General features: G+C 52.5%; 1 protein-coding gene across 13 annotated transcripts in view; it reads right to left on the reverse strand.

The window, feature by feature from the left end:
• Positions 1-398: 398 nt before the first annotated feature.
• Positions 399-25,239, reverse strand: part of Kcnq2 (potassium voltage-gated channel subfamily Q member 2) — a 59,781-nt gene continuing 34,940 nt past the window's right edge. For 2 of the 13 annotated variants that reach the window (XM_028885291.2, XM_028885290.2), the window contains 7 exons: positions 21,549-21,578; positions 13,012-13,235; positions 12,248-12,356; positions 11,640-11,771; positions 9,803-9,910; positions 6,926-7,049; positions 399-6,436 (listed from right to left, as the gene is read on the reverse strand). In XM_028885291.2, coding sequence (XP_028741124.1) covers positions 5,714-6,436; positions 6,926-7,049; positions 9,803-9,910; positions 11,640-11,771; positions 12,248-12,356; positions 13,012-13,235; positions 21,549-21,578 — 1,450 coding nt within the window. In that variant the 3' untranslated portion in view covers positions 399-5,713. Of the gene's footprint in view, positions 6,437-6,925; positions 7,050-9,802; positions 9,911-11,546; positions 11,772-12,247; positions 12,357-13,011; positions 13,236-16,983; positions 17,038-21,548; positions 21,579-25,239 lie in introns of all 13 variants that reach the window. The other 11 variants (XM_028885299.2, XM_028885297.2, XM_037205485.1 and 8 more) reach the window with 9 other exon arrangements.

Raw genomic sequence — 25,239 nt, forward strand, 5'->3', positions numbered from 1 at the left:
GCCACACTTTGACCAAAACTGTTTGGTTACATATATACCTCTTGTTTCCTATTTAAACTTAATCCTAATGGCAAGAACCTGAAGATGGATTTGGTATGTGGGGATGGGGTGGTGTGAGTTGTCTTCTTTATCTTCCCTGTGGCCTCATTGAATAAGTCTTTTTCTGCTTCTATTCCTTCATGACTGACTGGCCTATTGAGGATGAGTGGCCAAGGCTAGGTTGTTAAGACTGCAAGGACCCAGCCTCTGGCCCTAACAACTCAGGTAACAGCCCCAGGAAATACAGAGCCTGGGACTTGAGAGCTCCCAAGTTGAAGTGCTGAGTGGCCTTGCCTCCCCAGCTAGACCCCCAGCCCTTATACCAGCTGCCAGGAGACACATGCAAATGAAGAGGCCAGTCCAAGTTGAATCACTGTGTTTTACTAAGTGCACAGGTCCACTGGGCATCTGAACTTAGCCCTGTGGCAGCAAAACTTTCCAGAACCATCTGCATGCATCCCTGCTGCGGGATTATGCCCCAAAGCTCCCTGCGAGCACACATTGGCCCGCTCACACAGCACAAGTGCCATTCTGTTCATGTTGAGCAAGTTAGCATCTCAGCTAGTCAGTTAGAAAACTAGAGTTCATTCCCTGGGCGTCTATCCCTAGAAGACAGCGTTGTGTGCAGGTGGCGGCACTCTGGCCAAAAGGAGAAGGCCATTCGCTGTGGCCCAAGGGCACGTACAAAATGGTTGGGGTGCACATCAGTATGAAGGCATTATGAAATATTCTTTGGAGCATGAACAAAAGTGCAAAGACAGCCAAAGGCAACAGCGCAGATGGGGAAGCTGCAGCCGCAGCTGCGGCCCCGGGGACAAGACTGCAATGGGCAGGTGTGGGCTGGAAGCGCAGGGTGCGCTGCACTGTATATGGAACCGTCCCAGGCAGATGGGCAACGTCAAGGGGGTCACAGCTTTGAGCCCCTCCATGTGGGACTACTAGTGGCAGCCCATCATACCAGCACTCCTCTCCAGCAGCAGGACCTGGAGGTGGAGTCCAGTGTGTCTGCATCAGGCAGAGGCAGGGGTGACCTTGGTGAATTTCCCTCAACACACATTAAGGCAACAACTTTGTAAAAGCCAGTCCCAGTTGGATGTGCGGTGTTAGCGATGTGCACTCCTGCCTGAGAGTCCCAGAACAGCCTGGGGACTATCCCTTCTCTGACAGGGAGTTAGACACCGAGGGAACTTCAGGGTGGGTCATGGGCCAGACCCAGTATCTTCTGTCAGCCAGGACACCAAGGTGAGCATCTAAGACAGAGCTCTGAACAAATGAAAAACCCAGGCACTGCTAGGCATTGGTGGGTCTCCTTCCTAGGGTGTAACCCCTTCTCTCTACCCTCTGGTGCCCCCCAAGATCTGCTGCTAGAACCACCTCATAGACAAGCAAAATTCATCAACTGTGGCCCCAATTCATTCACAGGGCCACTGGGCCCCCTAAGCCCTAAGGCCTAAGGCATGTGTTGGGCACATGCTGAAGACTCCTCAGAAAGAAGAGGCACCTGGATCTCTAGAAACCCTCATTTCCATCACAATACCTCCTCTGGGAAGCTCTTGCCTCCTTAGCTCAGCTGGGCCACAGTAAGAGCCCAGGACAGCCAGGTGGACACGCCTGCAGACTCTTCTTGGACCTCTACATCTTATGCCCTAGGAGGTCTCAGGGGAGCGGAAGGCCAGTCTCTCTGCATCATGGTAGCAGATGACCACATCATTCCGGCCATGTGAGCCTGGACTTCAGGGGTATTCTGTATAGAGTCTCCACTCTAACCCCAGCCCGCCCTGCTGGGGTCAAGGTGCCCCAGACATCTGAGTCCCTCTACTGTGGGCCCCACTGTTCAAGTTTTTCATGTTTATTTCAAGAGGTTGTGACCTCAGACAAAGATCCACATGTCCTGTTGGTGTCGGGGTGTGAGCCATGGGCAAATGTATTAGCCTCTACTCTGTGCACTACTTACACCCAGAAAACTGAAAGACACAAGCTCCGGTGTTTCAGAAAGCATTCCTATCTCAGATTCTCTCACTTCTGGGGGAAGGTCTGAAGACATCTCTGGGCCCACTTCTTTCCACAAAAAAGGAGGGTGTTCTTCACAGTGCCCCAGACATCGGATAAGCCCAGTAGGGGTGGCACAAGGCAAGGTGGCCTCCTTTTCCACATTCTGAATCTGTAGCTCAAGGGGAGAAAGAACCTTAAACCAGTGCATTAATGGTGGAAGGTGGACCTGGATATGTCTCTCCTTGTCTTGGGACTGGGGCTGACTACAGCTTAGAGTCCCCTCCAAAGAGGCCCATTTAGTGTCTAGTGCGGATTTCAAGTGAGGCCCATAAAGGTGAAAGCATACCAGCTAGCTTAGAGGACACTTGGTCTGCCCAGACCACATGGAGGACAGCAGATGGGCCCTCACCCCAGGTGTTCTGGCCCTGGTAGACAAGAGTGCACTTCCTGGAGGCCATAATTGAAAAGAAAGGAAGATGTTAAGCCAGAAAACACTGATCACAGCCTGGCATGATGAAGCAGGCATGTACACAGGAGGGCACTGGGAACTGGCCAATACCAAGACTGACCCAATGCAAAGACTGATCTGGACCTCAGTAGGCATTAGAACTGCCCTCACCCCAACCTAGCCACAGCCTCTCCTGGCACCTACAACTACCAGCTAGTCCAAGGGGAGGGCAGTGTGGGAATTCAATGGGGTCCAGGCGGACCCTCTACCACTGTTGCCCGGAAGCCCTAGATACCGAGAGCTCCCACCCCAGTCAGCGCTCAACATTTTAGAACATTCATCATTAATTCTTGTGGCACCCTCCCAAGGTAGCTTCCATCAGGAAGAGCCAAAGAGAAAGATTCAAGTGTGTGTGAGGGGGTGAAGCCTACATATGTATGTGTGTATGTGTGTGTGTGTGTGTGTGTGTGTGTGTGTGTGTGTACATTATACATCCAGGTTACTCATGTGTGCACATGTACATATGTGTGAATATGCAGGTATAAAAGTGGGTTCCTGTTGTATGTGCATATGTGGAATTAACATATAGCCTATAAGCCTGTATGTTCACGTGTTCATATGTATGTGTATATGTGTGATCTGGCAAACTGTGTGTAAGCTTTTATGTGTATGTATGTAACAAGGAATATGTATTTGAAAGTACAACTGTTGTATGTACACTTGTGTCTCTCTGTGTGTATACTTGTGTGTACATATGAAAGCATGGTCTGTAAGCTTTTGTGTGCACATATATGAATGTACATACATGCCCAGTGTATGGGCATGTGATGGTAGGCATGTGAGAGAATGTGTTGAAACAAATGTTTTCTGGGGAAAATTTTGCCATGGGGCAGCTGCTGGCCTCCAGCCATGCTTGGTCACACATGTGAATACCCAAGAAAGTGCATCCATCCTGTCCTGTTTCCCTGAGGGTGGGAATGCCAAGGCAGTGGACATTCATGTTGCTCAGGCCTGGGTCTGGGTCCCCAAGAAGGGGCTCGGTCATCTCTCACATCAGGGTTTCCATGTCACCCCTCGAGATGAACTTCTTCCTTGAGTAGCGGACACTGAAGTCTGGACCACTGCTCCTCATCTGCACAGCAGACCTTGGCCTCCTGTTTCCCTCTTGCTGGACCCTAATAAGGACTTCTGATAAATTCTGTGTGGCTAAGGTTTCTGGGGAGGGCATGCCTGTCCACCTTCATCCTACAAAACCCTAGGTCAGGCTCTTGTATCTATGGCAGCTTTGGGGACAGGAAGTGGGGCCACACATATGAGGCAGGACATACTGTGTAGAGCATGTAGGACAGACACAAACCTCCTTCCCACATTCCCTGGAGCTGAGACAGCTCTGGTCTACCCAGGTCTAGGGGAGGAGTACTCCGGCAGCTGTTCTGTCCAGGGCAGATGTGCTTGTCCCTCTGCCCTGGAGTCTACCTGTGTGTCAGGTGGAGGGTCTGAACCAGGGCTCAACTCTCCAAGAGAAGGCTAGTGAAGGGGTAGCTGCTCTTCCTGTCTACACTGCCTGCCATGCCCACATAGGAAGAGACATCTCTCCTTCCAAGGAGCTGACTACAGCACTACCCTAGAGAACCAGTGTGCACACACTGTGACATAGTTTCTCAACCAGGAGCCTAGCAGCCCTGACATGGAGGACATGGAGACCACAGCAGACAGCTGACCCAGCTCCCCTGACAGAGACAGGGATAGGGTGCCTCCTGCTGGGCATGGGCCCCCAAGCTGCTTCTACCCCTGCCAGAACACACTTTTTTTTAAGGGTGGGAGAAGTGGGTAGAGCTCTGCCCGGGCTCAAGCTCTACTTGCCCTCAGTGGCCAGGAAAACTGTTGCCTCAGAGAGACTGGGGCCCCCACCCCAAAATGCTATCATTCAATGCCAGACACCTCTGGGCCAGATGTTGCAGGACCACAACTGAGGACTCTAAAGCTGGCTGCCATATGGTCCAAGATGCCCACTCACAGAGTCCTGATAACCAGAGTAGAAGACAAGGTGTTCCCAATTCCCCAAACACCCAGAGGCCACAGTCAAGGAACCTATAGTGGATGATTGACTGTGGATGGCAGCTTCCGTGGGAAGGATCCTTGACCAGGTGCAGAGGCCATGCTCTCATGTTGAAAGAGCTGGCAGTTTGACAATGTCATGTCATTCAGCCCTGCCTGGATCTGTAGAGCCAAGTGGGCAGCAGGCAAGCTGGTGCCCTGGCTAAGGACAGTGCTGGTCTGTTTACCAGGTGGTTCTCTTGAAGTACTGGCCACAGCCTGGAGACCAGCGCCACACCAAGAAAAGGTGAGGCCATGAGGTCTCAACCCAGACCTCCTGGGCTACAGTGCCAGGGATGAGGCAGCCAGAACCTCCCAAAGAATCCCTTTCAGGAAAAGGCTGTGAGCTGGGTCCTCCCCTAAGAGGTGGAAGCCAGGGGTGGGGGCATCCAAGGGTCAGTTCTAAGCTCCAGGTTGGTCCCTAAGGACTTACCCTTCCTCAACTCCAGGAAAAGGGTCCTGATCTAAGGGTGGCTCCCATGGAAGGGTCCACCTGGAAGAGGGAGGAAGATGCTGGCCGGCAGCTCTCTAGCTAGGTGTCCAGGGATAAGAGGCATTTCCCAGCCACACACACACAGTGGGCCTGGTAATGCGTTACTGGGGCAGTCAGGAACTGAGGGATAAGCAGTCAGGTGTGAGAGTGGACCATATCCAGCAACCTGCTATACCTCCTGAGTCTCCAGCCTAAGCTAGGAGACCCCTGGGCTTCAGGACTGGCCATCAGCAGTAGACAGGCCTGCTTCACCACTGTCTCCCATGCACTTGATCCCAGCCACACCCCCACGCACAGGCGCCGCCATCACTCTGCTGCTCCTCACTCACAGGGCAATATCTGTCCTCCAAGAAGACTGGGCAGGGCTAGCTTTGCTGCCATAGGTAGCTCCAGGGGCCTCCAGGGCCCAGCCTCAGCCTCTCTCTCCTGGTTGGAAAAGAACTTCTATAAAATGTTACCATGTATGCCAAGAAGCCCTGCCTCACCTCCACTCCACGCAAACCCTGAGATCTAGATCCCATGAGCATCCTCACAACCCACACTGCTCTGTGTCATTCTGTCACTTTAGCAAAGGCCCTGGAACTCCAGCTCCAAACCAGGAACTAGAGTGGGTGTGGCCTGGGGCCCAGCAGCCCAGCCCAGTCTCACTTCCTGGGCCCTGCCCAACCCACATCTCCAAAGGGGCCCTCGCCAGTGGCAGAGCGTGGGGGAGGCCCACATGGTGTGCAGAGGTCTGAGTCTGTGTCAGACTCCCCCTCTGCGATGTAGGGCCTGACCTTGGCACATGGCGCCACAGCTGCGTAACAGCTGCCGAGGGCATCGAGGTTCTCCTTGGACTGGGAGATACTGAAGCCACTGAAAGAGCGCTCCAGCTCCTCGTGGTCCACAGATGGGATGGAGATGGATGTGTCGCTATCCCGCAGGGCACCCTCAGGGGGCCTGCAGGCTGGGGCGCCTTCCAGCCTCAGGAACTCGGTACTGGCCCGGTTGCCCCCACCGTAGGCAGACAGCGACCGCTCATGTGCCGGGGGTGGTGGGATGCGTACCAGTGAGCCATGGTCTCCTACAGGGGAGGTGCCATGGCGCTGGTGGCTCTGCTGCCATGAGGTGGATGGAGGACACTGGGCAGGGGGTATGGCTGGGGGTGCAGCGTAGTTCCTCTGGCCTGTAGAGCTGGTAGAGCGGACGATCTTAATGATACAGCCATGCTTGTCTGCATGCTCACGGCTGTCCTCTGGGCTGTGGTAGGGTGGTGCCGGCTCAGGCTCCTTGGCCCCAAAATAGGCCTCTGTCTCTGCTGGTGGGATGCCCATCCGCTGCGTGTAGATGCTCACCAGGAAGTCGAGCTTCTTTTCCATGGACAAGACCTGCAAGAGTGGAAGCTGCTGGGCTGGGCTTTTGAGGAGAGGACCCAGGAAGGACGCAGGTGAGAAGGGGCGGAGGAAGGACGCTGCCCTTCTTCTACCCCAGACTCGAACAGCTCAACCTCTGAGCTTAGTGTGCGCCTGAGCTCAGGCCAGCTCACAGACGGACTCATGAGGTGGCTCCTAAGGATCCATTTCCAGGAAGGCGAGGAAAGGAGAAGGGGGAAGAAGTAGGTAACTTCTGGCAAGTTCCCCAGTGGTTACCCCTGCCAAAGGACCCTCAAATGAAAATCATGCCTGACAGCTACCCTTCTAGACACTTCCAAGATACAGATACTGACTATGAGAATGGAAAGTGCCAGATCAGAGGATCTTCACAGGGGATCAGGGGCATCTCACAGAGCTGGGCCCCTCCTGCTGCATCAGCAGCCACAGGCTAACAAAATGAGACTGAGAGACAGCAGAGGCCATTCCTTCCCAAGCTTCTCCCACCTGTTTCTCCACCTTCCCAAGCCGTCCCATCATGCTGGGGTCTTCGGGCAGCTCCGTCTCTGCTGGGCCTTTGGTGCGGTCCTTGTCCGTTATTGTTGGGCCCCGCCCCACAATCTGGTCCACTCTAGCGGGAATAGAGACCCAGCCCCCAAGTATGAGTTTGGGAGGGTGTGACCAGGCCCCTGCCCCTTCTTCCTGGGCTCACCCACAGCCCCCCAGATCCGAGCTCTGAGCCCTATCCAGAGCCGACCGGGGGGCAGCAGGTGCCAGGCAGACGGACACTGGTGCCTCATGATCTCAGGCTGCCTCCTGACACCTTGGGTCGTGTTTCCTATCTGTTCCATCCCCATGGGATCTGGCACATTAACAAGGAGTAAAGGGAAATGTCTCCCCAGGGTCCCCCTAGCATGGCTCCATCTCCACTGGTCTTGCTTCACAGCTCTTCCCAGGCCTGGGATTCACTGGTCTCACAGCAGACTGAGGCCCAGGGGGTCAGAGGTGGTTGGTGGGCATTCACCCAAGGGACCAGAGTAGGAGAGGGTGTGCCTTTGCCCAAGTAGCCACCCCCTGCCAGCTTTACTCCCGCATTAATGTGCCATGGAGTTCCTCGGACCCCGATGGGTATGACAGGGACAATGTTAAATGTCTGCAGCAAGGACAACAGAAGCAGTGAGTGTCAGCTCCATGCATCAGGACAAGGGAGGAGGACACAAGGGCCACATAGGAACTGCCAAAGCAAACCAGGGGGGAGATGAGCATTGTCAACCAGGGACTTGTGAGGTGTGTGTGTGGATGGGGGGTATATATGCACACAAGTGTGCTGATGCATGCATGCAAGTGTAATGCATGTGTACTCACATGTGGGGGGTATACTCACACCCATGTGAATGAATGTGTGCACTTGTAAGTGTTGGGAGAGACCTCAACTGAGCTGATCAGTAATGATACCATAATACCAACAAGAAGGGAAGGGATTCCTTTGCCCTCAGAGGATGGGGGTTCCTATCTGCCCAGTGTGGCACCAGCAGATCCATGGCATGTTATGGGGGCATGTAGGGCTGTGGCAGGGCTGGTGGGTGTCACAAGAGTGAGCATGGGCTGGGAGCTGCAGGTCACTTAAAAATGAAGAGCATGTGTAGAGCCTGTAAGCTCACTGCACCCGGAGCATGGCTGGGCGAGACTTCTCAAGCCGAGCTGTGTGGCCCCACACAAAGCACACTCCAGCAGGTACATGTCAGCAGTTTTTTCTACAAACTGGGGTTCCCTGCCTGCTTTTGTGGCAACTCCAGAGGAAGGTTCAGGCTTGCATCAGCCAGGGGCAGCCTCTGCATGCTCCACTGGACTCATGCTGGGCTCATGCAAAGGAGGGGAGGGGGATGGCAGGAGGGACCTTCTGGCTCCAAGCAGATGTCAGTGACAATGGCAAGGGAACAGGTTCCCTGCTGTTCCACTGCCCACACGGTCCAGGCACAGATGCACAGCCCCTTCACCCCCGCCACATGACAAGCCATCTGCCTGGTGCATCTCGGGGGTGGGCTTCAAGTTGCTGCAAGGTGGCCAGACAAGGGTCCTCTGAGGACCTTGTGCTACCTCCTCCCCCAGGGTTCAGGCTCGGGTATCAGACTCCATCCCCAGGTGCTTCTCACCTCTTGGGTGCCAACTGTGCTGTGAGACCTTTTGTGTGTGTATCTGTATATCACCCTGCTGCAACACAGAAGGCTGAGGGTCTCTGAGGTCTGCAGGGCCTTCCCAGCCGATGGCCTGGATGACTAGTGGCCACGACTGGCAGAAAGACCCAGAGGATGGGCTTCAGTCTCATGGCAGATAGTGTCATGGGCCACTCTGGATATCAACTGACCAAGAGTTGCTCACTACGTGCTCCCCTAGGGTCCCTCTCTCATGGACTGATATGCGCATCACGTTGACCTTTGACCTCATGAGCAGCAACCCTGATGCTATACCTGCCAGTTCCAATTTTCCAAACTCTCTGAGCTGCCCAGAGCTCTTCTGTCCCCAGCTGACAGTCAGGGCAGTGTCTTCCTACCCTCCCTGAGCCTGCTCCTGAGAGCTTTACTTCTCCTCAACAATCAGGCCCACCAGAGGGAGACAGGGAATTATCTGAGTGGTACCCAGGGTACCCCGGTCTTAAAGCCTCTATTAACCACACCAGAGCTGGCTTTTGCCATCTGACTGTTCCTTGGACTACATCTGCCATCTGTCAATCAGCTGAGGGGCAGGAGAAGGTGGGCTGCCATCTTTCTTATCAATGACATCAATGATGGTGGTGGCAACTTGAAATAATACCAGAACTGACAGAGCCAGCTTGGTGCTGGGTATACTATGGGGGATTTTCTCATTTATTTCTGCCCCCTGCAATGCTGGGAATTGAACCTAGGGCCTTACACATACCAGACAAGTGTTCTACCACCAAGCTACATCCTCAGCCTTCACTTACTCTTCAGAACAATTTAGGAGGCAGGTTCATCTCACACCTAAGGAAGCAGCCCAGGAAAGCACCTCCATCTGCTTTAAACTACACAGAGCCAAGGTCAGGACCATGTGCATGGTGGTCACCCCAGTAATGGGCAGGTGTGAAGAGCCTGAACTGGTCAAGGTCACAATATCATTGGCCATTGAGGTCCTCTGCTTTACCAGCCTCAGCAGATGTCATAGAGAAGTCCATGGAAAGTCAATCCAGGTGATACCAAACAGCCCTGGCAAGGAGCAGCCTTTTCCCTAACATGCCCTTTAGGAAGAGAGAGAACCTGAATGTCCCCTGCCTTGTGGAAGGAAAAGTGCAAGGTGCTGCTATCATGCGGCCCAGAGCAAAGGGGCTGGCCATTCACAGACGGTTGGGAGGAGGCAGTGCATCCTAACCTAGGTGAGTACTGGGGTGACTCTCTCGAAGGGGCCGTGGGTCCTTTGGTAGGGTACTTCTTGTGCCGGGGAGTTGAAGGGGGTGGGGGGCCCACAATCATATCTATCCTGGCAGCGTAAACAAGAAGAGAGACACCAGCAAAACACATCATAAACAACCCAAGGTGACTTGCTGGACATGCACAGAAACATGGAACAACTTGACAATAGTGATTCTTCTGGAAAACATGCTCGAAACAGAACAGTGGACCCACACTCTGGCCCTCACATCTGTCAGGTTTTTCCCATGTCCCAAGCACTGTCCAGCCTGCCCACTGAACCTCAGGTGGAGCACAGGATGGATTGGTGCTGGGAACTAAGTCCCAGAAAGGGACTCTGAAGAAGCAGAGCAACAGGACTCTGTCTGCATCAGAGGCCAGAAGCACACGACTCCTCATTGGCAGTCTGTTTCCCAGACAGAAAGAGAAGGAAAAGGCAAGTGTGGAGCAGAAGAGGACACAGAGCAAATAGTTGTGGGGATGGGCATGGCGCTAGGCTAGAGGCTGTGAATTTTCACTCACCCACATGCAGCACATGTACCGCTTCTACCCTGGGGAAGCCAGTCAGAGGCCTCAGCCTGAGCTGGGGGGCACCTGCCTGGCCTCCACTTATGAGAGTAGCTCATGGCCTAGAAGCCTTACCCCCCTGACATCTGCCATTGATGCAACTTTCTTTGACCATAAGGAGTCCCCAGGCTGTCTTTATTGTCCTAAGTCTGTCTCCAAAACTCATGCTCCACTTCCAGGACTGGAAAGCAGGCTGTGCTTCCCCCACTTAGGAGACAGGCTCCTCACAGGTATCACACACACACACACACACACACACACACACACACACACACACATGTACATGGCTAAGGGTGTGTGCCTAGGAACATGGGGAATGGGACATGCTGGAACAGTTGTAGACATGTCTGTGCATATACCTGTGTACTCCTGCACATGGAGAATGCACACTTCTGTGTGTTGAGCATCTGAGGATGTGTTCCTGTGAATATGTTGGGGGTAGGTTGAAACAACCATGGATATGTATGTGTACACCAGCACATGTTGATTGCATGTGTATGTGTGAGAGGACTCAGGCCTTACTCATTGTGTACACAATGCATGTGTATATAACTTCTAGAGCAAGCAAGCCTATTCTCACATGAAGATAAGCCAGGGGTTGTTTCTGATATCTTCCTACTCAGAAAGTAGGACCCCACCATGAGGAAGCAGATGGCTGTATCTTGGAGGAACACCTCCAGGGTCCCCAGCCACTGCCTGACAGGGCCCACAGAAGCCCTGTGTTTCCATCTCTTCACAGAAACACACCCATCTCAGCACATATGTGCATACCACACACATGCATACATATACACCAACACACATATGCACATACACAGCACAGCATATGGTGCTCATGCATACATCCACACATCATATGCACATTTGTACACATATATGCACACATGCATGCACTTGTGCATGCACATGAGTATATCCAGATGCCCACACATATACACATTCACACACATGTGCACACATATGTACATGTGGACACACATACACACACTTGTCACCACAGTGCAAGTGAGTGGGAGAGAAAAGGAAGGGGCAGAAAAAAAAAAAAAAAAACCAGACAGTGTGAAAACAGAGCAGAAAGCAACGAGAAGCCACACGGTGGGAAGAGACCTCCAATGGTGGCACGGCCCTGTTCTGCACACCTGTCACCCAGCCCTTGGTGCCCCTTGTGCCACGCCTGGTTTTGTCCCGGAGGGCCCTGTTCATGCCCAGACTGGACAGGCAGGGACTCTTGCCTGGACTGCAGGCTCTTGATGCGGGACAACATGTCCAGGTGTCCAGCTGAGTACTGTTCAATGACATCCATCACATCGTACGGGCGAAGACTCTCTTTGAACTTTCGCTTGGACACCAAGAACCGCATAACACTGCAGAAATGGACAGATCATGAATTCCAGACAAAGGCTGCACTGCCAGGGGCCAGTTCCCATATCCACCTGTCACCCTCAAACAGCTCCAAGACCACAATCCCTGGGAAGTAGTGTCCATTCTCTCCTGGGCCACCCACTCACCCTTCCCCACCAAAGGCCACTCAGTGCTCAGCCTCAGGTCCCATCTTCCTTGGAGCCACTGGTATGGGGTAGCTGTTGGCTGTCTGAAAAACCTTCCTGCCCTTGGCCTCCATTTCATCCATACAGTCAGGGGGCTGGGCTCTCAGGTCCAGACAGCTCCACCAGGGCTCCCTGGCCCTCTGGGAACAAGCTAGCAGGTACTTGAGCTAGAATGGATCCTCCTCAGGACTCCCTGTGACTTCCCAGTAGTTATGGCCTTTGGTGACTCGGCAAGACCCCCATGAGATCACTGAACAGGGCCTTCTCATGCGGATTGGATGAGGGTCCCTCACCACACAGCTCTGATGCTGACTTTGAGACCAGGGGTGAGATCTTCCGTCACAAACTCGCAGTTGCAGCTCTTGTTGTCCTCCACGATGTCCTCCCCAGGGAGGCTTGCTTCTGGGTGGAAGGGAGCACAGACTGTGAGCAGACAATCACACCAGGGTCCAGTCCCCACACTGATCATCAGGGGTCACTCAGGCTTCCCCAGGACACCCCTTCAATGCCTTTGCTGCACTGGAGTATACACCTCCGCCTCTCCGCAGCTCTCCGTTCTCAGTCTCTTACCCAAAAGCTATCACCTGAACAGCATGAGGGCTTAAAAGGGCATCCCTGACAACAGATGAATGGATGACCACACTGTGGCCACGGTTCAGCCAGGAAATGAAGACAACACAGACGATCCTTGGAGACACCATGCTCAGTGTGAAATGGCCACCATGGATCATACAAGGCTCAATACCATGCATGTGACATGCACGGACTGGAGGCAGAGAGAAGTAGGCATGGAGCCCGGTGCTGGAGAAGGCTGGGGTGACATCTAGAGGGCTTAGGGCTTCTTCTGCATTATCTGCAGAGGTGGCGCTGCAAGTAATGGACTTACAAGACGCCGAGGAACGATGTGTGCTCAAGTGGCTCGTCTTACATGATGTCACTTAAAAGAGTAAGAATGGGGGCTTCCTGCTCCAACAGACTTCCATTTGTGCACTATAGCCAAGTGCTGCCGCCCTTCCCCCAGGAGCCACCAGCCTCGGGGAGGGTGGTGCTGACGCACCTTCTGAGTTCTGCCGGGATGCAGCACCCTTGATTCGGAAAGCCTGGCGTGCTCGGCTGCGATCACCGAAGCTCCAGCTCTTGGGCACCTTGCTTGGGCTGTCGTCGAGACTCTGATCAGCACTGGGGGACCGCCGGACCGCCTGGGCCTGGGGAGACCCCTTCCCCTTGGCAGCCACGCCTCGGGGGCTGGAGAAGACACGATCTTTCAAACTGACCTTCTGACTGTTCCCAGGATAACCGACCAGCAGACAGAACAGGCAGACAGACAGACACACAGAAAAACAGCAAGAGAAATCACTCTGGAAATAACAAGTCATGTCTCTTTGCAGCTGATGCCCCCACCCCCCAAGCTAGGAGGGAGATGCAAGTCCAAAGAATAACCAACCACGCTGGGAACAGGGAGCAGTGGTTGGCAGAAGCACAGGGTAGAGGTGAGGAGCCGCACAGGTGTGGCCAGACCTGGGGAGGCAACGGCGGGGCTCCTAAACCATTCATCTCTCACCACAAGGTGCCAGAGCTCTCTCCACACTGTCCTGTCAGCTCCCCCAAATGACTTCTAGACAAACCCCCAGACACTTGAGACTGAATCTCTTCCCTGGAGCTTTCCCTCTTGCCCATTCCAACTGCCCCTGGAGTGTCCTCACTATCACATCACTTCCAGGATCATCCGAGATCAGAGTTACAGCTGATATATCTAGATCCACCTTAGCTCCAGCCTTTTCTATGATTCCCAGAAGCTGCCTGGCCTCTATGTGTGGCTGATGCCCAACACTGTCTGGTCTCTGGGCTTCGGACCTTCCCCCTAGGATGTTTCTAGGAGGACACCGGGGATGAGGTTTACTCTGAGGCTAGGCTTCTATTCTCACAGGACTGGCTGTCCCAAGCCTCGGCCGGCCCTAGGTGGTGGCTGTAGAAATAGAGAGATGATGGTCAGCCCCTGCCCAAAGCTCTCTCCCATTGGGCTGCTGTTTCCAGACTCTAGAAGGTCCTGTGATCTCCCTCACCCTATGTCTCTTCATAATCCCAGAGTTCAGCAGCTCACTGTGATATAGACATGAAGAGACAGAGGGTCTGTGACTAGGTTGCTCCAGACAAAGGTGGCCTCCACCCATTACTCTGGGGGCATCATGCTTCAGTCCAGGCCAGTTATTTTTTTCTACTGATGACTCTACCATAACTCCAGAGGCAGAAGGCAGCAAGTCTCTTGTGAAGCGGGACTCACTTGTTCAGCCACATAGGAGCCACAGGACTTCCTGGAGTAGCTAGCTTCAGACAGGGCCCACGACAATACCTAGCAGTGCTAAGGATAACTCCAAGGAAGTTTCAGTGCTCAGTATTGCTCATCAATGCCTCAGAACCCAACTTCACACCCAGCCGCAGTGCCCCACCAGGGGCCACCAGCCAGCGAGACATGTTCAGCAGACAATGCAGAGCTGACTATCACAGATAAGATGGCCACAGTGCTAAGTCCCTCCACCTTGGACTGTGTATGGGGCTAGTGGCCCTCCCCATCCCACGGGGACAGCAGGATACTGAGAGAGCATCCTTGTCTGCTCAAACTCTCTAAAGAAGGAGGAGGAAGACAAGGAAACCCACACAGGGAAACTGAGGCAGTTCTGGGAACATCAGGAGCTAGTGGCCTCTGCTAGCTTTGGAAAATGGCCCTGAGTCTAGATTTCTGTGCTTCACTGAAACACTGGTGGCCACACGCAGGCAGGTAGCGGCCAGGGACACCCAGAATCTACATGACCTTCTGGTCCCTTTTCCTTCCTCCCTCCTCCCCCCCCCTCTCTCTGTCTCTCTCTTTCTTTCTTTTTTCCAAGACAGTAACTTTGGCGCCTTTCCTGGAACTCATTCTGTAGCCCAGGCTCCGCCTGCCTCTGCCTCCGAGTGCTGGGATTAAAGGCGTGTGCCACCACCGCCCAGCTCTGATCCCTTTCTAAACAGAGAATTCTAGTTAGGTCTAGGGAAAACTGGATATTCAGAGGTCTGTGGCTTCCAAAATGCTCTTCTCTCCTCCTGTGGGCACCTCTGTCACAGGAACTATTGAAGACCCAAGACAATGTGTCTCTCATGGTCCACCCAGGGTAGATAGGATAGGAGCTAGGCTGAGAGAGCTCACACTTCCCAGGATCACTCAAGGGCTCTTCCTCTGCCCCCCACCCCCAACTCCAGCTCACACACTGAAGGAAGGGAAATGAGTCACCACTTAAGCAGCCTGGCATTGATCATACTGAATCAAGGTACAGAGCTGCCTTCCTGCTGGGATCCCAGGAGCCACTCAGTGTTGCAACAATTTATAATCAGTGTGCATTAACTCTGGCTGTCAGGCAGACTGAGCCACTATAGCGGGTGATGTGGAGTCAGGGTCTCACTGCCTCCCACCCCCGACCTCTGTCACATCAAGAGGAACTGAAACAGGTCCCTCCCAGGAGGACCTGCTACCCAAAGTCAGCCACTTTTCCTTCCTAGTAGTGATTTCTTCCACAGCTACCAAGAGAAGTTATCAACCACACAAACGGATTGCTGTTGCGAGGACATTCAGTCCCTACATAGCCTTCCACATCTCTAGGGCCTGGATAGAGGCATGGAGTCTAAGAGACTCCTTCTTACCTCCCAAGCCACCAAGCCAAGATCAAAGCAAACATCAGGTAGGAAACTCTCCAAAGCATCCCCTGAAGCCCCAGCAAGAACCCATGAACAGAACTGCCCTGTGTGTGACGAGCATGACATCAGCCAGGAGTCAGCTCAGGAAGACCCTGGGGAAGCAAGCAAACTCCAGCCTCTCTCTTTCTGTCACCCTCTGCAGAGTGCAATTCAAAAGGAAACCAGCCATTAGATGGCCTTCGCCCTGATCAGTGCATGGGGACTCAGATTCAGCAATGCAGGGAGCTAGCATCCATAGAGAACTGCCCAGCCTGTGCCTGGACTGGGGATGCCCAAGGGACAGTCCACAAGAACACGTAGAGCAAGGTGGACTTCGGCCAGGCTCTTGCAGGCCCGTCCTTCCCCAGTCCTTCTGGTCTTCGAGAAGCCTGACCTTAGCCTCTGCCCTGAAGGTCCAACCTGTGGCCAGAAGCACCTGGACACAAATGCCATGGGCAAGCAAGGCAGCTTCAGCCAGGACCTGAGCAGGCTGCCTCCCAGGGCAGTCCAGACATCCATCTCCCTGTCTGCAGCGGCAACATTCTCCCCACAAGCACCCACCTCCAGTGCAGAGCCAGCAGAGAGGCCCGTGGGGTGGGGAAGTGGCCTTCAAGCCCCTCTCCCAGTGGAGAAGGACACGGAGCATGCACAGGTGCAAATGCACAGCATGCTGCTTGGCACAGCTGGCCACATGCACATGATGGGGCCCCCCCATGCGGGGGCCACCACAGCTGCCTGCATATGGCTGGGTTGCACCAGCCAGGAAAGGGACAGGCATGGGAGGGCAACCAGGAGGCAGGGGCCCCAGAGCAAGCAGGACAGATGCCTTCACACATGGACAACAGACAGGGGGATGGGACGGAAGAGGTGTAGTCAAGGTGCAAAGGGTCAGGAGGCTTTTCACCATCCTGTTTCCCGTCTTCCCTAAACCAGGCCTGCAAGTCAGAAGGGGGAGACATGGCCTCTGGCTTTTAGGGGCCCTGAAGAGCCCAGAACACAGCAAGCTGCCTCCCTCAGTGAGGTGCCGGCTAAGGGTCGGTCCTTAATGCCTAGTAGAGGTACCAGAGTGGCCGGCCCCAGAGGAAATGTTCCCTGAAGGACTTCCGACTGTTTCTACAGCAGTAACCCTGGCCAGCCAGCCCGCTGCTCTGACAGGAGGGGGCTCCGTCTAGAGTCAGAGGCCAGGCACCCAGCTCCACCCTGTGCTTAGGCATCAGGGGACTCAGAGCTGAGTGGGCACTGTGCCGGCTCATCCTGAACCTCTAGTAAGCAGGGAGGGCAGGAGCGTGCAGCGTGGTCAGTCCGTGCGAGCATTGCGTGGTACCTAGAGTGTCCCGGGCAGCATCCACACAGGCACCCTCGGCACGGTCTGCCTTTACTGGAAATGAGGAGAGCATAGTTAGTCCCGGGGGCAGCGACAGGACCCGGACAGAGAGCAGGTAACTGAGGCACTGTGACCACCCAGGGAGTCCAGGCTCACAGTCCCCCAGCCGCAGTGTTTGCGTCTGAGCAGGGACAGAGAGAAAGGAGTGCGCGCGAAAGTCTTCCGCGGCCTGGGAAAGAAAACAGTTCTCTATTTTTGGAGAAAAAGAATCCCTGTGGTTTTCCTCCAAAAATACCCTTTCCTTCCAAAGCCAGAGTGTGGGTTCATGTTTTAAGAGATGTATTATTTTTTGCTATATGCATGCCAACAAAAATAATAATAATACATGAACCAAGATGTGGATGGAGATAGTCTGGGATGTGACCGCTGTAAAGCATGCGCCTTTTAGGGAGGGGAAAATATGCAATTTAGCTTTACAAACCAATTGGCAAGTGGCAAGGTTTTGCCACACCAGCCTATGGCCCTGTTAGCAGCGGGCTTTGATTTAGACAGGAGGCGGTGGCTGCCCCCAAATAGAAGGAAGCTCAAGAGAAGAGGCTTGGGGACACTCACATATAGAAGGACTGACCAAGTACAGTCATCTGGTATTCAACGAGTCCACTTTATTGTCATGACTTGGGCCAACAGAGCTCCAAGGGAGGACCTGAGATACCTCAGCAGAATCCTAGCAAACATTGGCCCTTTCCAAGATTCCCCCAAACCCCTGAGATTTGTTTTGCATTAGAACATGCAAAAATTTTAAGTAAAAGAAGAAGGAGAAAGAAAAAGAAAGAAAGAATAAATTAGCATCTAAGGCCAGCCTGGTCTACAGAGTGAGTTCCAGGACAGCCAGGGCTATGCAGAGAAACCCTGTCCTGAAAAACCAAAAAGAAAAACAGAAAATTACAAAAAACACTTTTTTTCCTCCAGGCCTTCCCTCTTCCTGTGTAGTTATAACAGCACTTTACAAACTTTGCACCCAAGGAAACCAACATATAGGACCATTTCAAATCAGAAACAAACAGGCCCCAGGAAAAAAGTGTCCAGTGGGCCATTCTCCATTACATATTTATTCAGACCACTTCTATTCTGTTATATGTCACTGACACATGAGCCTCTCTACTTAGGAATAAAGGACATACTTTGCTAACCGGTATAAACAAATATTAGAATTGGAACTAGATTCTGGAGAGCAGGCTAGTTCCCACACTGTTTGCCCAAGCATCCACTATATTTGGTACTCTAAGTAGACAAGTAGCATTCCTGGGGATGCAGGACAAAGGCTGGACACATGCTACCGACTTACTACAGGGTACTTCTGTCAGCAGCATTCCCTATGACTTGACCCAGGGTTAAACAGCCTGTTAAGCAAGTGAGCACCTAGCCCCTTGGCCTCTGGCCCTGATGTCCATCCTGAGAACAAAAGACAGAGGCAGTCCATTCCCAGCACCTTTGACAAATGTCCCTTTTGTTCCCCAGCTCTATGGCTCCCAGGACCTGAGGCCCAGTTCTGCAATAGACACCATGTCTGATAGCCACTGACCACACCTGGCCACTGGGACTCAGGAATGAACACCAACTGGGTCCATTTTAATGAACGCCACTTGCAGCTTGCCATTCCTGTCTAAGAAAACATGGCTTGAGAGCCTGACAAGATCTGAAGAAGAGGAAGCTGCTGTCCACAGCCTTCTCTGATTGGTGGGTGCCAAGGACTCCAAGCTGGTGTGACACTGTCCATTCCCTCTGACCCCATTTTTTCTACCCCATCAGCAAAGTGAAGCTCTACCCTATCTGTGAACGGTTGGCTGATCTCAATTCCAGGCAGATACCAACTGGCCAGCCCACGAGGAACCCAAGCCCAGTGGGGAACAGACGTGCCCACAGACACTGGCTAGACAGGGCAGATGGGCACCAAGACACACAGACACCTCCACCTGTGAAGAAGAGTGGACCTAGATGGACAAGAAAGGCAATGCTGGGTTTAGGAGCTGCTCTAGGCACAGGGTAGGAGGCAGTGAGGAAGAGGACAGGCCCACAAAGGACAGTCACAGCAACTGCAGTCACAAGAAACACCGGTACAGCACAGGCCTGAGCTCCCACCTGCCCTGGATCCCCCAACCCAGACACCCCCAGTGATTCCAGGCTAGTCATGTAGGTCTCCTCAGGAACAAACCACCCCATGCACCTGTGTCCTGAGCCACAAGACACTGACCAGGAAAGTATCTTTGGGCCACTGAGGGAGAGGTCCAGGGTTCACACCACCCATTTGCCCAGATAGCTAGCTCGTACTGCCAGGCAAAATGCAAAGCTGTGTCTAGAGCTAGACAGAGCATGGCCACTGACTCCTGCTAGACTGGCTGAGTCAAAGGACAGCAAGACTCTGGAGGAACTAGGCTTGCCCCCACACACTTAGCATTTCAGACAAGAGCCCAGGGACAGGCTCATCCCACTATTTTCACTTAAGTAGCAATTTCCTGAGCACTTCCTATGTCCTTGATGCTAAAGAGGGGGTACAGCTGTTCCTGGCAGAGGCCAGACATACCACCCACCCTTCCACGACCCGGCGAGCAGGCATACAACCCAATGAGAGAGTTGGGTCTTCACTGACAGAAATTGTTCCTCGCTCCTTCAACACTCAGCTCTCCGGGTGCCCCAACCTCCTTGAGGAGCCCAGTGTCCTTGCAAAGGTCCTGCACACCCTTCCCAGAGATGGCAAATGTGCTGCCCCAACTGAGCATTTTGGAAGCAGGGCGTCCTGGGAGGAGGACTGGGTTGGTGGGCGCTGGCCCTCAGGGAAGGGTGTGGAGGTACAGGCAGGCAGGGGCCACTGACACGCAGGGAAGACAGAGGAGTGGCGGGGTGGAGAGCAGGGGAGCCACGGAACGTACCGGAGAGCCAGGGGCTCCCATGGGTCCTCACCTTGAATCCTGCTTTCAGAGTCAGCACCTCATCCCAAAAGACAGAGCAGACGAGAAAGGGGCCCGAGAAGGGCAGTGACAGTGATTAAAAGCACTTGGGGGCAGCAAGATTTTCCAGATGGGGGCAGGAGAGGAAGAGAAAGAGAGAGAGAGAGGCTGAGACGAGAACCGCGCAGGAAGTGCTAAAGCTAGGCAGCAAGCGCAAGAAACTGCTGGAGGCCGGGAGCCTCCTGGGCAACTTGCTCAAGTCAGGGTGCACGAGTCAGGCGGTCAGGGTAGTGTGGAGACGAGACAAAAAAGCCTCCAGACCCCTCACCACCAGGGCAGTCTCAGTCCACTTGGGGCACAGCTGAGGGTTAGGCCAATCTCAGCCCTGGTGTCCACAACCAGAGGGACTCCCAGCTCCAGGGTCATTGGAAAGAGTGCCGACGAGGGACAGACCAGAATAACCCTGATGGGCAGTGAGGAGTCGGGCTGGGTACCTATGGGCAGTGAGGCTACCAACACTCCTGTTACCCACACCAAGGCCAGGTGAAGCCACCTCTCTTACCTCGACTTGTCAACAACCAAGACTACCCTAGACTGCCCATCTCTCTCCAGCTAGTTTTCTTAGTGGCCAGGGTTCCCATCATTGGTTGTCCCTTTAGCTGATTTGGGAAGCCAGTCTTTGTAATTCAGGGTACCACCTATAAATTCTCCTTTTGTGGTATGGGAGAGGAGGACAGTGTCCTTCTCCAATGGATAGAGGATAGGGCAAGCCTAATTCCACCCTCCTCTGCACAAGAGCAGGTTTATATATATATATATTCTAGGTCACCTCACTATCGGGGGGCACAAGGATGCAGGCCTAAAGTCTGGGGGCCATATTCACACTGCATCTTGTGGACAGGTCACTTGGACTGTCCACACTCAGCCTAAAGGCCTTGGAGACCCAGGCAGATGCACACTGAACTCAAAATCTATGAGATGGTCTTTTCTTTTCTTATAAGTGACAGGACAGCACGGTCTGTTTCCACCTTTCTCCACCAAGTGGAACTGACACTGGAGCCCCATCTAACCAGCCTGAGCAAATGGAACCTTGGGGGCCAGAGGGACCAAGAGAAGGAGCACTGAGGTGGGAATCTCCATGGAGGTATGAGGGGAGACAGGGCACCTCAACATCCTCAGGAGGACTGTGGCTCTCTCCCACCCCAGGGGCTTTCAGGATAGCAAAGTCCTCTTCCCCTCGGTCAGCATCTGGTCCTGTACTCCACGCCCCCCACACTAAAGTGGTGGGAGAGACCCCTGCTTGGGGTTCCCAGCTGGGCCTTCAAATTCCAGCAACATATCTGCAGGGTACACGGGAATCTCAGCCTCAGAGTCCCCTATGGGCAGTGTTGGTCAGGGATGATCCCAAGAAGCCCCACCCATTTGCTGCCCAAATCCCTGTGAGAAGGCTGTAACTAAGCAATGACCCTGGATGTGTGTCAGGACACACTATCACACACTACACACAGAAGCACACACAGGGCCCCATGGTAGCCCTGCCCATGACACATGGTGTACACAGAGGGAGCAAAGCAAGATAGGCTCAGCACACAGGGGCAGCTGGAGGCAGGAGGGACTGACCTTGGTGATGGCTCTGGTTGTGGCTCCTTCCTTCAAACAGAGGAACAGAGAGTTAGCAGATACCCCTCCAGCAGCCCCATGGCACATCCAATGGCCCAGGAATGGGGACCTCCCTTGGCACCCTCTAGGATCCCTCTGGTATACGCAGGTCCTTGGCCTCAGACCTGACACCTGTCCACATGCCCACCGGTTGGGCTGTATGTAATAGGACCTGTTGCAAGGAGCCATCCTCCTAGCATACCTGTTCTCTTGATGAGGCATTATAAGGCCCAGGGGAAGGAAGAGACTCCCAAGGGAACTGTGATCCTCTAACCCAGAGAGCTCTTTTATTTGGTATTAATGGATACTCATTTCAACAGAATCACACCAGCATAATAAAATGTTTCAAAAAGAAATGTGGCTGAAGAAAGCTCTTGACTTAATGGAATTTCGCTCCTTCTGTGCATTTTTCAGTGGTAGCAGGAATCAGCCAAGGACTTTGCCACAGTCCATGGTCCATGTTTGTTTCAAGGTCATTAGTCATCCCCAAGCCCTGATTTACTTGCATGGCTATTTTGGCCATGATCTGTTTTATTGGGATTGGTTCTTTCTAGTGGCAATAACTAGATGGTGGCTGGATCTTATTTAGTTGAGAAGGGAAGATGAGGAGTGACCCCGGGTACCCTCAGGAAGGCAGTGCCAGGCCAGTCTTTTGTATGACAAGGACTTGCCACTACATTTCCAAATCTGTGCATAATAGCTACTGTGCCACTATGATGTTGGCAGAGAAGTTACAGCAGAGAAAAGCAGGATTCAGCCAGGTTCCTGAAGCTCCTGAGGATAAGTCCAAGCCATTTCAGTTCCCTCCATGGCCCTCATGGAGGAGTCACACACCTGTAAGGGTCTAGTTTAGGTAATCCTGTGATCCTTCCCAGCAGCACCGCTAGGAACTCGGATGGCCTGAACAGCTGAGGGCATGTGCACACTACTACCCACCCTATCACCCCCAACTGCATCTAGGGGTAGTGAAACATTTGAGATTTCCTTTCTTGGCTTTGGAGGCCACAAATATAAAGTCAAGGTGTGGGTAGCCACTCCTCCAGTGGACCAGAGAAATGGCTGCCTCTTTAGGGGTTCCAGCATCCTTGGCTAGTTGCCTATCTCAAATTTTTCTTCCATCTTCCCTTTGTATACATTCTGACATCCTGTATCTCCTCTCCTGACCTTCATGAGGACGATCACATAGGTGCTGAAGCTTTTAACTTACAACCTGAGCAAGGAAAGGCCTTTTTCCAAATTAAGGTCATATTCATAGACGTGTTTTGAGAATCAGTGCTCATGAACCCATATCCGTGTGTCTGTGAGGTCTAGAATACACCACCCATCCCTAAATTCCTTAAGTCTCAACCCTCTGCACCATCAGTTCTTTGTAAAAAAAAAAAAAAAAATCACTCAATTGTCTGTTACATCTCATGAATAAGGTTATTAAGACTCTGACGTGGTTGTCCTGGGGGAAGCCCTCTGTACACAGGCCTGAGTCTCAAAAGTAAATCATTTGTTTAGCGGCTGTGACGGCAGGACAACACAGGGTGACCAGTTCCTCTCAAAATGGAAAGGTTGATAAAGGGGTCCCTGGCTACCAAAGTTTGAAACCCAAATGGCAAATTCTACTTAGATTCAAGAGTTATTAAAAACTAACCCTGGTTCTGCTCATCTCTACTGCTGCTGCTCTGAGGACAGTACATGTGGCCATAAGTGACTCTCCTGGCATCCCTCCTGCTTCTAACAATCTACAATGTTGTCTTTATTTCACTTGTCTCTGTCCTTTTCAGTCCATGCTAACAGTGTCTCTGTTGCCCAGAACTTTGTGGTACCCCAAGGAGCCCCAAGAATATTACTAGTTGGGGTGTCCTTTATGCAATCCTGATGTGGCCCAAGATGGATGGCACTAGTCAGAAGTGTCTAAGTGCGGGACATTAAAGTGACCCATGGCAGGATTCATTGGTCAGGAGAGTCCACTATAGAACCCTGAAGAGGCTCAGGATGAATGACATTAGTCAGGAGAGTTCTCTGTGTGACCAAGAGGTAGTCCAAGAATGGATTCCATTAGACATGAGCATCTTATTGAGGGCCTGAGATGGCTGAGGAGTGGATGTCATTCCATAGAAGAGTCCTTTGCACAGCTTTCCTGGACAAGCACCTTCATTCCTGACTTCCATCAAGATGACTGACTGGACCTCAGTCTCACACCTACTTTCTACCTCATCTGCAGCTTATACTCTGTAGCTGACCAGCCTCTCCCTGAACTGCTTCTCCTCAGACATAGCCCTTTGCTGTCCAGACAGGTTGAGAACATCCCAGACCTCCAAGTTCAAGTTTCTCATAGGGGTTCCTCAACTTATTTCTTCTAAAATTTGACAATAAACATCAAGGAGAAATCAGGCTGTACTCTGTATAGCTGGCAGGAAGCCTCCTCCAATGGCTGAACATCCAAATCTACCTCTTAGGATTCTGCTTCCACCCAACAGGGGGACACAACTCAGGCAAGCCTTTGATACTCTACCACCTTTCCTAGTTTTCAGTAACACGTTCTTTGCTGACTTCCTTCTGAATGGTGCCAGAAGCACTGTCAGTATCAATTCTCATTTAGTTTGGATATGAAGTATCTCTTTGAACATATCATGTGCTGAAGTCTTGGTCCCCAGATACTGGCATTATTGAGATGTGATGAGTTAATCCATTCATAAGTTCATAGTGAATTGGCTATTAGCAGGTACAGGGAATGTAGATAGAGACAGACCAGTGGAATTTTCTTGTGAAGGATGAGTCATATCATGTCCCTGGCTTCTTTCTGTCTCTCTCTTCTTCTTAGCCATCACAAGATGAACAGTTTCCATCCATCACGTCCTGCTGCCATGATATTTCTGCCTTCCCACATCCTACAAGCAATGGAACCAACCAACCATAAACTGAAACCTCACTTCTTGGGAGACCTCCCAGAGTGTCTTTAACACCCATACTTCCATTAACCATCCCTTCAAGGTAGTGTGTGTTTGTTCTAACATGTACTTCAAACCTCTTCCAGGCCCAGTCATTACCCGATTTGAAACTCAATGTCACACTTTTAGACTCAAAATCTGAGTTGTCTGGAGCTTTAGTAAAAGACATTGTAATCAAGTTGTTGAACCCACAAAAAGTTACTCTCTCACAGTCCTAGAGTAGAGACATCAGAAGTCAAGGTGTTGCTGCACTCCTTCCAGACTCTAGGGGAGGATCCACCTTGCCCCTCCAGGTAGCCTTGGCTTGTGGCTATATCACTACAATCTTTGCCCGTGTCTTCATTTGGCTTCTTCCTGTGAGTTACTCCAAAATTCTTTCTTCTTATATGGACATTATGAATGGATCCAGGGTCCACTCAGAAAATCCAGGTGTAGAATGGTTGCTGAAGGTCACATTAGCAGGATAGGAAGCTCTCATATATGTTTAGGAACAGGACATACCACCAGCCCACTGCCACCCTCCTGCCCTTCCAAAGGCTCTTCAGAGACAGGAAGTTGCTTGGGGCTCTAGCCTTATTCTCTACTTCTGTAGAGAGCAAGCCCTTCTTTGCACCCATCACTGGTCCAAACACTGTGAGTCACAGATTCTGTAATTAAAGAACCAGTAGGTGCTATGAACATGTTACCACCCAACACTGCAGTGCTGGGACACT

The sequence above is a fragment of the Peromyscus leucopus genome, chromosome 4 (assembly GCF_004664715.2).
Source record: "Peromyscus leucopus breed LL Stock chromosome 4, UCI_PerLeu_2.1, whole genome shotgun sequence".
Classification (NCBI taxonomy): Eukaryota; Metazoa; Chordata; class Mammalia; order Rodentia; family Cricetidae; genus Peromyscus; species Peromyscus leucopus.